The sequence below is a fragment of the Corylus avellana genome, chromosome ca10, assembly GCF_901000735.1.
Source record: "Corylus avellana chromosome ca10, CavTom2PMs-1.0".
Classification (NCBI taxonomy): domain Eukaryota; kingdom Viridiplantae; phylum Streptophyta; class Magnoliopsida; order Fagales; family Betulaceae; genus Corylus; species Corylus avellana.
This window is the reverse complement of record NC_081550.1, coordinates 22,160,873-22,174,087: the sequence shown is the minus strand read 5'-3', so window position 1 is coordinate 22,174,087 and position 13,215 is coordinate 22,160,873. Positions and strand designations below refer to the sequence as shown.

The window sequence follows — 13,215 nt, the reverse complement described above, 5'->3', positions numbered from 1 at the left end:
CTGTCGATGAAGAAGAAGTAGAAGGTGCTGCAAGATGAGAAAGAGTGATGAAATACCAAAAAAATCAATCAGATATTTAATCCGTGCAAATGCTAATGAGGGCAAATTGGTAACCTCGTGAGCAATAAAAAAAAATTGTGAAAACAAAAAATCAAAAGACAGAAAAGCCGCTCGTAACAAAATTCTCTTTAATGACCAAGGGACAAAACGGTAACTTGACATGATCAAATAAAAACCACTGTTCAACCCCATTGAAGGCGTGGAAAAGACAAAATAGCCCCAATAAAATTCATTATTTTCTTACTAATTAAATTGGGTCAACATAATAATAAAGGGTAAATTCATAATTTGACACCATCAAATAAAAAGTCACTATTCCACAAGTATTTCCTCTTTTTATATTACTCTAAAGTAAAGACATATAGCAATACATATTCACCATGTTATTGAGAAAAACCTTAAAAACGTTTATTTATTGGAGAAAATTAACAAAGTTGTCCAATCTCATTATAATAGATCTGTATGCCTTCAAGTTTACCGGTTTTTCCACTTATTTTGTAAAAAATATTCTCCACTCCCAGCATCCAACAAGTACATTCCATCATCTCGGGCCCGCCAAATGCAATGCCTAACAGTTGGATCTTGGAATGGCCTCGATGTACAAAAATAATAGATAAATTTGGCTTCCATCCAGAAAACATCAAAGGTATTATGTCCACCCCGCCACGACACGTTGCAAAAGTAGAGTGTGGACCACCAAAAGTTGGGGCGAAACCCCCATTGGAACTCTTTACCCAAAGAGATTTTCTGGAGGCCAAGATCTTGGTCTCCGGACTTGCAATGTGCTTGTAGACTATGATTTGATAACCCATTTTTAATGTGAACAAAAAACTTAACCTTGTAGTCTTGCCAGGCATTGGTGGTTAGCGGTTGACTCATGCACAAAGCCAAGACAAGCAAGAGTGCTAAATTACTCATTTTCTCTACTTCCATGGCTTGATTCATTTCAAATGCTTCAAATTTTGCTACTTCTTACATCCTTTAAATACTCACACGATTGTAAACAACTCATTCATTGTACACTAAGAATTTAATGGCACATATGACAAACAGTTAAACACTATTAATATTCTAAGGTTACTTACTGCTATTCCTATTAAATTGTTGGTTAACTAATAGAAGTGGTTTCCATATGAATTAACTCTTCTTTTTTCGTTTTATTTTTTATTTTTTTTTTATCTTTATCCTGTAGTTATGTTCATCAATTTTCGTTTGTGTCCCTTATATTATTTTTTCTAAATTATATATTATTTTATTCAAATTGATTACTTTTCTTTTGCAAATTTTACATTGAATCCGAGAAATTTAACAATTAAAATGTATGGGTTTATTTGTAATATATTTAATTGTCTTAAGAAAGAAAACAAAATGTTTCCAAATTTTCTCTCTCTATTTTTCTTTTTATATTCTCTTGATTTTTGTTTGTATCCTTAATGTGAGACAATTAAAGCGTATAAGTTTTATTTGGAATGTATTTAATTGACATTTTAATGAAGAAAATAAAAGATTCCCAAATTCTCTATTTCTTACTTTCTTTATTTTTCTTTTTTCTTCTCTTACTTTCTATATATATATATAATACTAGCGAGTTATGAGCTAGTATTATTTAATACCATCATCAAATGTTTGATTGATCATTAATCATTTTTTTTTTCTTTAGGAGACAAAGACAAATTAACAATCCTTTTTACTAATTATCAAACTAATTAATATTACTTTTAACCAGCTGTCCCCCACTAAGCAAATCCCATGGTGGGCCGACCAAATACTTTCTCAAATGCATATGATTAATGCATAAAAGGGCCAACAAAGCCAACAAAACCTGTCGCTGTGAAGCCCATAATCTGTAGGAAGAAACCAAATAAGTCAATTTTTTGAAGGCATTATTGGACGTGCTTCTCATCTCTCACATGATGATAAGATATGATATGATGCCACTACAATAATCTCTAAAATGGTCAAATCCATTTAACCTGTCCATTTCATTGCAATCTTCCACGTTGATTATTACCCTCCCACGATCTTGATTTCCTGGAGAATTTGATTTCATGCTAATATGGTTTACTAGACTAAATAATAAATTATTTCAGATTACTGTTCTAATAAATCAATTGAATATAAAATAGGCCAAGTTCTGATTAATTACCGAAAGTCCTTGGTAGAAACATGCACGTTTTGCACAACTCATAATGCCTATTAAACAATCAAAAGAAACAAAAGCACTTCTTCGAATTGACGGTGTTAATTAAAGCATTTATGGTCGGTTTGAGTGTGTGTTTGAAGAATTTAAAAGTGCGTTTAACACTAAAAAAAATTTCGTTTGAAGAAAAAAGTACATGTTTGATAAAAAAAAAAAAAAAAAAAATTGAAAGTGCTTTTAAGGGTCAAAAAATGGCTAAGATGCACTTTTCAAGCATTTGCTTAAAAAACTCTTTTTGACTTAAAAACGTTATTTCTCAAACGCAATCTCAAACATACTCTTACAATGGGATATAATTTTTTTTTTTTAAAAAAAATCTAAAATAGCCAACCACAAGCTTGTTTGTTTTTGTTTTAGTTAATGAATTTTTAAATATTCTATTTTATTTCATTTTTTAACATATACTTATTCTAGAGAGAGAATCATAATAATAATAATAATAATAATAAAGTGAGAAAAATCCTAATAATAATAATAATGAACCTTACACATTTATCTAGAATATTTCCCTACATTTGGATAAGCATTGTATATGAAATATAAAATTCAACCGGATAGAGATATTTTTTAGAGAGTTTGATTAGCTATTTTACATAGAAATTTAAAATCCATAACTCATTGTGGATGCTCTAAACATATAAAATATGGTACATTTTGAACAAATGTCAATTTAATAGACTTTTTTCCGGTTTGTTTGAAAGAAAATCTTTTGCTAAAAAGATTTTAAAGTATTTTAAAATCATCCCGTAACAAGAGGTGGCAATTGCAGGTTCAATGAGTCCTAGCTAGTTCCAGCTGGTTACTAAAAAGTATTTTAAACTCAATGGTTGGATTGAATATATTTTCTTGTACAAGAATTAATCAAAGTATAATATATACGGGCATGATTAGAACTGTTGTCATCAGTTGAATAATGCAATTTGGTTTCAGAATGCAAAAATGGGCTCCAAATTGATCGTCAGACGTTGAAAGTTCCTTAAATATTTTAATCTTTGGCAAAGCTGAGATTATAATTCAATTAGTGAATCATACAAGCCCACTAGTTATTTACCTAATAATTATTAGAGTTTAACTCAAATAAAGATTAGGTCTTCCAATCATGTGATGAGACATTAGCAAATCGACACTAACACACCCAATAATTAGTTTAAAACAATTAAAATTTGAGAAAAATTAAAAGAATAAAAAGAGTTGAGATGGGTGTACCGTACGAGCCACAACTCGGTTGGGAGGATAACTCTAATGTCCAAGAAAATAATTAAGGAATTTGTTATTAATTGATCTCCTATAATTCTAGTTTCACCCTTGCTCTCAAATTTATTTATTTTTTTCTCTTTTTAAGATTTATTTTTTATTTTTAATGTGATTATTGGGTGTGCTAAAGTCTATTTGCTCATTTGTCAAATTTTAACGTGCCACGTGTGATTGAAAGATGTAAAACAAGGGTTAAGAGAAATGTTAAGAATCAATAAGTTTTCCATATTCGGCTATTTAATACAAATTCAATAGATCAACCACTAGATTTGTAAAGTTCACAACTGACTTATATAAGATTTACATAAATTTATAAATTTAATGGTTGATTTGTAAGACGAGGTGTGCCAAATATAAAGAAAATATTGACTCTAACATTTATCTATTACTAAGACGACCCCTTTCTTATTAAAGTTAAACTCTAATTATTAAATAGGCTTTGATTTGTCAAACTTGTCATCAACTAGCTAATTTGTTTGTAAGCCAATGCAAAAAGGAGGTGCATGTGGCAGGTAAGCCGCGCCATGTATTCGACCACTATAATTGTATTTGTTTATGGGTTTTCAAAGAGGAAAAGACAATGATGTTGAGGTCATTGGTAGATTAGCTTGAAAAACGAATATAAATAAAGAGAGGATAAGCACAAAATAAGTGAAAGGGGATCTTTCAACTTTGCAAGTGCTTTTACAGACATTGAGGAGAAAATTGCAAAGAAAAGGCTATTTAGTTTTGTCAACCCACTAGTACATGGTTTATAGTATATACTTGGGGTGAATGAATGTGATGGGCACTCTAGTTGACGTCCTTTGTTGCTATTATATATATATATATATATATATATATATATATGCGAATCTTGTGGAGTTTCTCCTACCGGAGTTTAAGCCGCATATGAAGAAAAATGCTATTTTGTATTCTCTCAGTATTTTTTTAATGGCATGTTCAATTTACTTTTAATTTTTTTTTAACTTTTTAATTACCACGTTGATAAAAAAAAATAATAATAATAATAAAAAAAGGTCAAATACTATATGTCTTATAAGAAATGTTGTGCTTTTCCTCTAAACAAGTGGAAAAAGGGAGAGAAGGCAAAAAGTCATTTAGCAAATAGAGGAGAGAGGAGTGTTAAATTATCATTTGTCTCAAAAGCTTTAATTTATGGGAAAAGATAAATTTAATAACTTAATTATTACTTTAACACTATCACTCACGTATGGGCTCAAACTCTTTTTTAATAGATGGGGCCTAACAGATAGAATATTTAATTTAATGAGAGTGAATTGATGAAGACAAGGTTTGAACTCAGAACTTTTGGCTCTGATATCATGTTAAATTATCATTTGTCCTAAAAACTTAAGCTTATAAAAATATGTAAATTTAATCACTTAATCATTACTTTAATAATTAATAATAAAAAGTTTCATGAAGATATTGAGATTGTGAGTATCTTTGATGGTGGGCAATCTCCTAGTGGAAAGGCAAATATGACAACAATAGATCGATTGTCTAGGTGTAGGATTGTGACTTTAAATATAGTGACAGGGCCAGGACTCTTTATAATTAGAGATTTATTTATTTTTATTTTTTTTTTCTTTTTGTTGTTGTAATTAGATAGAGGATATGAAGAGGCTCGGTGGAAATTTCCTTTGCCACCGAGCCTTTACAAAGAAGGCAATTTTTCTTCTTCCTCTTTTTTAACCGGGTTTAGGGTTAAATCATACGATGAAAGAATGAAATAATATCCCTGTAAATTTTATGATTAAACAGAAAATTCTAATTGAAGGGTGAGATTATAAATTTTTTTAAAATATTACAAATATATATATATATATATATATATATATAGAAGGATCAAATAAAGTTAATTTTTTTAAAAAAAATTTTAAATTTTTTTCAAGCAGGCACTCTTGTTGTTTGTATATACTATATATTAAATCTAATGCTAACGAGCAATCTGCTGAAGACTCAATCTCATAACCAGAAAAAAGAAAACAAGTTGATATTATTTGGCATGCGAATCAAATTTCCTAGAGAATATTTAATTCTTAATCAAGAGTCCAAATCGTCCACCATCTACCCACTATCATTTGTTTCTAAAAATTTAAAGCACAAACTTTTCTTTTAAACTGAATTTAAGATTTTTTTTTTTTAAAAAAAATATTATGTTAAATTGACATGTATTATTCAATTTAGTAGATTACGTCTTGATGCAGTTATTTGTATGGACCGACGGGCTACTTGTAAAATAATAAGAACGTCAAAAGATTAAAGGTTGGACACACTCCAATACTCTAATACTTAAGTTAGCACGTATGTTGGAGTAAAAATAGAATAATAAACTTAGGTTTTTGAGAGATCCAAAGTTTTTTTTTTTTTTTTTGGATGCATTGTGTCTCTTTTTATAGGGTTTTATGTAACAGATTTTGCCATTGATGCTTCAAATCCATTTGGTGGATGAGAGATATCAATATCTAAAATAGTTGAAGTATCTGAAATATCTGCATCCCAATATCTTAAGATGTATTTAACGGCTTATTTGAATGAGATTGTTTAAATGAGACCATCTTGTATTTTATTCCCAACATTATGGATTCATTTAGATTTATAATTTCAAAATCTACAAATTTCTACACCCACCTCTAACGGACATAAATTTCCTTTAGTTTGGAAGAAATTTCCTCAAACCGGCTCTAATGAGTACAAAGTGTCATCTCTCACATGTTTTCTTTAATATTATTAACCGTCATTTATTTTCATTCTATTAATCTAGAAACTGAAAGATTGATTTTTGAGAAACTCAAACATGATATATAATATTTGGCACTTATTAGAATAGGTTGAATGAAATTTTCTCAAAATGTCCACCTTCAACATTTCGCTTCTCTTATTTGCATTCTATCGACTCTATCCCAACATGGCAACATCTTCCCTATGAAAAGGTGGAAAAGTTAATATAAGTGCACTTCAGCGCTCACAAAGTGGCAAAATGGGCCGCCTTCAGACTATTTTCTTGTCACATTCGGATATTTTCGCCCTTATAAAAACACATGTCAATATTTAAAATTAAAAAGAAAAATGATTGGTATCAATAATTTGTCTATATTTTTTATATTTTTTTACAAATTTAATAAATTAATCATTATATTTGTGAAGTTTACCATTGAATGGTTGATTTGTAAGATGATAGGAGAGAAATATAGATAAAATATTGACACGAATTATTTTCCTATTTAAAATAAGAAAGAGAAATATAAATAAGTGTAAAAAATATAATTCCCCCATAGAATCCGGGTGAAGCACGCAAGAGAAGCAGAGCGTGGCATAGGTGAGTTGAGCCAGCCATGTTGGTGATCCACTCATTACAGTCAAGATTGACACGAGACGGAATAGTTGTTCCAAATAAACCTCCCAACAACATGTAAACGTCACGTGACACAATCATCAGACCTCAGACGCCGCCACCTCCTCCACCATCGTGGGGTCCGCTATTCCATCACCATAGAACTCCAGACGCCATAGCCATCATCCAGCCATCCATCCATTTCCGTCTCCCCTTCTCTTCTCTATTTATACGCAACACAAACAAAACCCAACACCCTCATCACCATTCCCAATTCCCAATTCCCAACCAACCTTCTTGTGTTGTGTATCTCATCTTAGATTCCATTTCCTCTCACTTTCTTTCTATCTACTGTTTTCCTCTGTTGCTGGGCCTTCCCTTAAATTTATTTCTATCCACAAAATGATACCAAAGACGCGTGGCCACAGATTCTTCAAGTTCCGTGCTGCCCCATCACTCCCTTCTCATCAATTCATCTCTCTCTGCGCTTTCTCATTCCTTGGACAAAATATTTAGAATCCCACTTCTCCCGAAAGTAAGAATTTCTTTTGTTCTTATCCGATCCTCCCCCACCACAACCTTTCCCAGCAACATTTCACTGATATTCTTTTGTCAAATCGTACACCCCGTCTCGGCCCACCTTTCCTTTTCCTATAATTATTTTATTTTTATTTCTCTTAAAAATCAGAGACATTTCCTAATGTTTGCTAAGAAGTACGACTTCTCACGTGCTGTAGTGGAAATGGCATGGATCATGCTAAGGATTGACTACTCCAGGCTCTTCTGGCTCCTCTTTGGTGTCTTCTCTTACGAAAACCACGAGGGAAAGCCGCGGATTTAGAGCACGTTACTCACTTAATTTCATCGTACTTTCAAATTCTTTTTTTTTAGCTACGTGACAATCTGAATTCCCACATCAACGCCTGCCTGGGAATTTCAATTCCCACCATCTTTCTTCACCAAAGTTCAGATTTTTAGTAGGCACATGCAGTTCTTGGACAACGAGGTTGGCAGACCAAACATGTTCGGCCGCAAGCATATTGGAGAGCGCACCGGTGAATCCAAATTGGAATATGGATGCGTGGAAACCGATCCCACTGGTCGATACGGCAGAGTAAGCTAAGCTTACAACTCATTTTTATCTTTGGATTATATATGTATATGTGTGTGTATATTATTCATTCCAATTGTTGATTTCTTTTTTCTTTCTTGTTCTATTTTTGGATGAATAATTGAAACAGCTCTTCTCCGTATTGTTCATTTCTGTGGTTGTTGAATTGAGAAAATATTTTAATATATATCTCAATAAGGCACATAAACTCGAACCATATATTACCCCGTATGTATGCCATGTACTTGCAGAAAGTCTTACCATAATTTATACCGATTAAAGGCACGCACGCAACTTGTTTATATGTCAAATGGGTTTTATTTATACTTAATTTGTCGAATTCAAGGAAACTGTTTCTTGTTTTAGCTTGTAGCCTTCTAGGAACAAGGCCCTAGTTGTAATACAATACTGATAAAAAATTGTTTTTTTTTCCTTGTCTTTTCTCTTTTTGTTTCTTTTCGTTTATCTAAATGTTATTCAAGTCTTTCTGAGCATCTTCAACATATGCCCTATTGCTTCACAAATTTAATATATTATCGTTGACAGTCTTTAATATATAGACATTTGAAGCATTCAACTTAATCACATAGGATTCTAGAATATTAATATTTCTATGCATATAGCATACTTCGTGCTTGTCTTATACGGAAGTTAATTACAAAGTAGGTGGATCCACTGTCCTGAGCAATGAGTAATTAAGTTTCATTGACAGTAGATACTGGTTTGTAGTCTTGCTTGTGATTGGGTGACCTTTAATCATGGACCGATTTGTGTAAAAAGAGATTTTCTGCATATATTTGTTTACATACACTGAAGTTTTGGTCGGTGATTTTCACTTTGTGAAGTGTTTGGGCCATGATTCTTGGGTGCTCTAAATCATCCCTGATTAGTTTTAGTGGTGAACTGCTGGACTATGTTGGCTCATGTGATATTTCTTCGGTGGGACTTCTGTAAAGCATGATAGTTTTGAGCACAAGCTTTCCTAGTCTTTGAGCACCGCCCTCTAATTAATGTGCAGGGCTGAGCATATATAGCGATTAGGAAACTTGACTAAATTAATAGTTTCTTGTTTCCAGTTGTTTGAACATGAAGCAAACATATATAGATGGTTTAGACTTGTTAAAGTATTAATTAAGTGATTAAATTTGCCTCTTCCTATTAGCTTAAGCTTTTAGGATAAGTGATGATTTAACATGGTATTAGAGTCAAAGGTCTTGAGTTCGAACCTTACTCTGTCAATTGACCCCCCATTTAAATTAAATATTTCACTTGTTAGGCCTCATCTATTAAAATAGAGTTTGAGCTCACACATGAGGGGGAGTGTTAAAGTAATGATTAAATGCTTAAATTTATTTCTTCCTATAAGCTTAAGTTTTCGGGATAAGTGATAGTTTAACAACACTATTGAGGAGTATTGTCAAAAGCATAAACTAAATGAGAAGCTATATGTATCTGTATCACAATGTAGTCAGGAATAATTTAAATTAGTAAATAGCCCAAAAGCTTGAATGTTACGAAACATGAGTTAAGGGTGCATCCTTCAAACAAGGAAAGACTTAAGCTAAAACTTGATGATGTTGATGACAATGATTATATACCGTTTTTCTTGCTTACTTATGCACAGAGTTATTGATTTTGTAAGCCCTGCTTAATTTATTTTTCTTAGCAAGGTCAAGAAGAAGTATGCTATTCTATTGCTACCTTATTTTTCTTTTAAAAAAAAACAAAAAAGTTCTAAGCTTGTTAGTTGATTACTTTATCAATGCTAAAACTGGAAATAACTGTTATATTGGTTTTGATGTGATAATAGTATTTTCTTTGTGATGAGCAGTTTGATGAAGTTCTTGGAAAAGGAGCAATGAAAAAAGTGTATAAGGCAATTGACGAGGTCCTTGGGATTGAGGTGGCATGGAACCAAGTAAAACTGAACGATGTACTTCGCTCACCAGATGATTTGCAGCGGCTGTATTCAGAGGTTCACCTCCTCAGCACCCTTAATCATGACTCCATCATTCAATTCTACACATCCTGGATTGATGTTGATCACAAGACCTTCAACTTCATTACCGAAATGTTTACTTCGGGGACACTTAGAGAGTAATTTCTTTTACAACTCTAATTTTGCCAATTGCTCTTATCCCGTGATATGCACCCTCAGAACTAGGCAAACTTGTTACAGACCACATGTGAATACCTGTCCTCTTTATCTGGGTCCAATCATAACTTTTGATCATATGATATGTCAAAGAATTTAGAAGAGAGACATGTGGAATTTTGTGCTGTGGTCAACTGATCTAATGTTGCCGTAAAGCATAGGCAAAAGGAAAACTTGTAAATTTTACATATTGATTATCATCTTCATAAAAAAACTTACTGTGATGGATTGAATTTTCTTTGATACAAATGATTGTAATTGAAAACTCCCCAACATCATTTCACCAATAGAAAGGGCAGTCTCCCTACAGTCTGGTACAAGAACATGATCACACAAGCTCTGTGGATATGTTAATTAGGGAGCCACACTTCTTCGTGCAACTGTTGTTAAATATGATTCTCTAATTTGACTCATTATATGCATGATAGAATGACATACAGCATCTTGGCGTGATGCAGATACAGGAAAAAGTATAAGAAAGTTAATATCCGGGCCATTAAGAGCTGGGCCCGCCAAATCTTACGGGGCCTTGTTTACCTGCATGGCCATGACCCTCCAGTAATTCATAGAGATCTTAAGTGCGACAACATATTTGTCAATGGCCATCTTGGACAAGTCAAGATTGGTGATCTAGGACTTGCAGCGATTCTTCATGGTTCCCGATCAGCCCACAGTGTTATAGGTACTTATTTCCCGACCATTATTAGCACATGAATCTTGCAGGTGTAATCTCCTCTAATTATTATTCAAATGGTTTTCCAATGAGTTAGGCACTCCAGAGTTCATGGCACCAGAAATGTATGAAGAAGATTATGATGACCTTGTTGATGTATACTCATTTGGCATGTGTGTTTTGGAGATGCTTACATCTGAATACCCATACAGCGAATGTGACAACCCTGCACAAATCTACAAGAAAGTGACATCGGTAAGGTCAGTTTAGATGTCAAGTCCATAGATGTCGGTGAAACTAGTATCTTAGCCACATGCCACTTTTGTTGTTCAGGGGAAGTTACCGAGAGCATTCTACCGGATTCAAAACACGGAAGCGCAGCGATTCATTGGAAAATGTTTAGTAACTGCCTCAAAGAGATTATCAGCAAAAGAATTATTGCTTGACCCTTTTCTTGCATCTGATGAGGATGAACAGCTGGCTATGACAAAGCTTGGAAGTCAGCAGCCATTTTTAAATCAAAGGGAAATGGAGAAACTACAATCAAGCCATGATCCACACAGGACCAACATGACAATCACGGGGAAGCTCAATCCTGATGATACCATCTTTCTCAAAGTGCAGATTGCTGATAAGGATGGTACTAGTTTTGCTCTTGAAATGCAATGTTCTCATCTAATCGTTTCTATGGAAATTTTGTTTTGGAACACATTCGAGCATGTTCTTAATTAAGTTGAACCCATATTCTATGAAACCTAAGGATGTAAAAGTTGGCTGGAAGTTTCTAGACCTACTGTGAGCTTTTCCCACTGGCTGCACTTATAGTCCAAGTCCAAGTGGTTAACTTTTTTGCTGTATTTTGTTGCAGGTTCTTCTAGGAACATATATTTTCCTTTTGACATTTTCACTGACACTTCAATTGATGTTGCAACGGAGATGGTGAAGGAGTTGGAGATCACCGATCGGGGACCATTTGAAATTGCATATATGATTGAAGGAGAGATATCTGCTCTAGTACCACATTGGAAAAAGGGGGACCTGACTCATCTTGAAACCCACCATACATTTAACTATCAAGATGATGACGATGATGATGATGGGCCTCATCATCCTTTTCACTCTTTGTCATGTTCATCATCTGAAGCATCGGCATCGGGCTTGTTTAGGATTGATGAAATGGCAGACTGCTGTGATTGGCTCCGAGGTATGATCTTTAATTATTTTGAATTTGGATTATTATTCAGCATGTCCTTAAGATCCAAATTATACTAGAATTATAAACATAGGAAGCTCCATTGGTTATCACTTAGCCATGGCTTATGGGGGAGTGCTATGATGCCTAGTTGTCATGGACTTTATTATGGAAATGGCAACAGGGCATCCTCAGAAATCAGGCCATGACCAATTGCATGGGCTTAATTTACTTTCAAAAATGACAAAAGTGAACAAATGATGGATGTGATGCAATGATAACCTATACAGGTTACCTCTAGCCTGATTTCACATACATATGTATGATGTTTTTCTAAAGAAGTCCTAGTAAGTTGAGCTACATTTTCCTAGCAAAACCCTACAGGGGTGGGGAAAGTCTTAGTATTAGCAATTTGAAATCTCAATGTCAATTAGGAGCAATTGCTGCTGCAGATAATTTGTTTGATGATACCAGCTCTCAAAGCTCTTCACGCTCAGGAACATATTCCAATGTAAACTACTTCTCTGGCAATGAGTATGAGCCAAGTACAAGTCCTACAAGAGGAGACCAACATACCATCACAAAGAGTCACAAGTGCACAAGGTTCTGTCCTGGGGAAGTCCATGGCACAGGGCAGCACTTGGCTAGTAATTTCTGCAGGCACTGCAAGGTTTTACAGGGATCGCATGGAGCTTCTACTTCTAAAGTTAAGGGGTTGCCGGACAACCGTAGATTAACAAGGAACAGTTCACTAGTAGATGTACGTAGCCAATTACTACACAGGTCATTGGTGGAGGAGGTGAACAAGCGACGGTTGTTTAAGACAGTTGGAGCAGTGGAAAATATTGGGTTTCAAGCACCATGTGAAGTTTCTAAAAAGGAGTCACGGCCATCTGGTGGTGGTGGTGGTTCTTCCAGAAATACAAAAAGCGGCAAGAAGCAGGGACATCAACGTGGAACGATTTGAAATTGCTTCAATGAGAAACGAACAATAAATGTGTTTAAAGACAGACACATGCAAAATGCTTAATTTAGTGACTAGATTGGCCCCCATATGTAGCAAATATGGATTAGGATGGGCATTTATGTGAGCTAGTACGAGAATTGGGTGACTCAGGTCATCTGCGTAGTAAAATTCTAGATATATAGAATCATATGTACATATCTGTACGTGGCGTGTGCTACTTGAGAATAAATGCCTCTTTGAAGCAAAGCTTCTTATTTCAATCA

General features: G+C 33.8%; 1 protein-coding gene across 2 annotated transcripts; it reads left to right on the top strand.

Moving 5' to 3' along the window:
• Window positions 1–6,948: 6,948 nt before the first annotated feature.
• On the top strand, window positions 6,949–13,215 carry LOC132163358 (probable serine/threonine-protein kinase WNK4). Of its 2 annotated transcripts, none has more exons than XM_059573619.1 (7): window positions 6,949–7,968; window positions 9,797–10,062; window positions 10,579–10,802; window positions 10,891–11,048; window positions 11,127–11,433; window positions 11,662–11,997; window positions 12,438–13,215. In XM_059573619.1, the coding sequence occupies exons 1-7, from the start codon at window positions 7,840–7,842 to the stop codon at window positions 12,950–12,952; spliced, it is 1,935 nt and encodes a 644-aa protein (XP_059429602.1). In that variant the 5' UTR covers window positions 6,949–7,839; the 3' UTR covers window positions 12,953–13,215. The 2 variants fall into 2 exon arrangements, with proteins under 2 accessions (XP_059429602.1, XP_059429601.1); XM_059573618.1 differs by having other exon boundaries at window positions 6,950–7,968; window positions 12,420–13,215.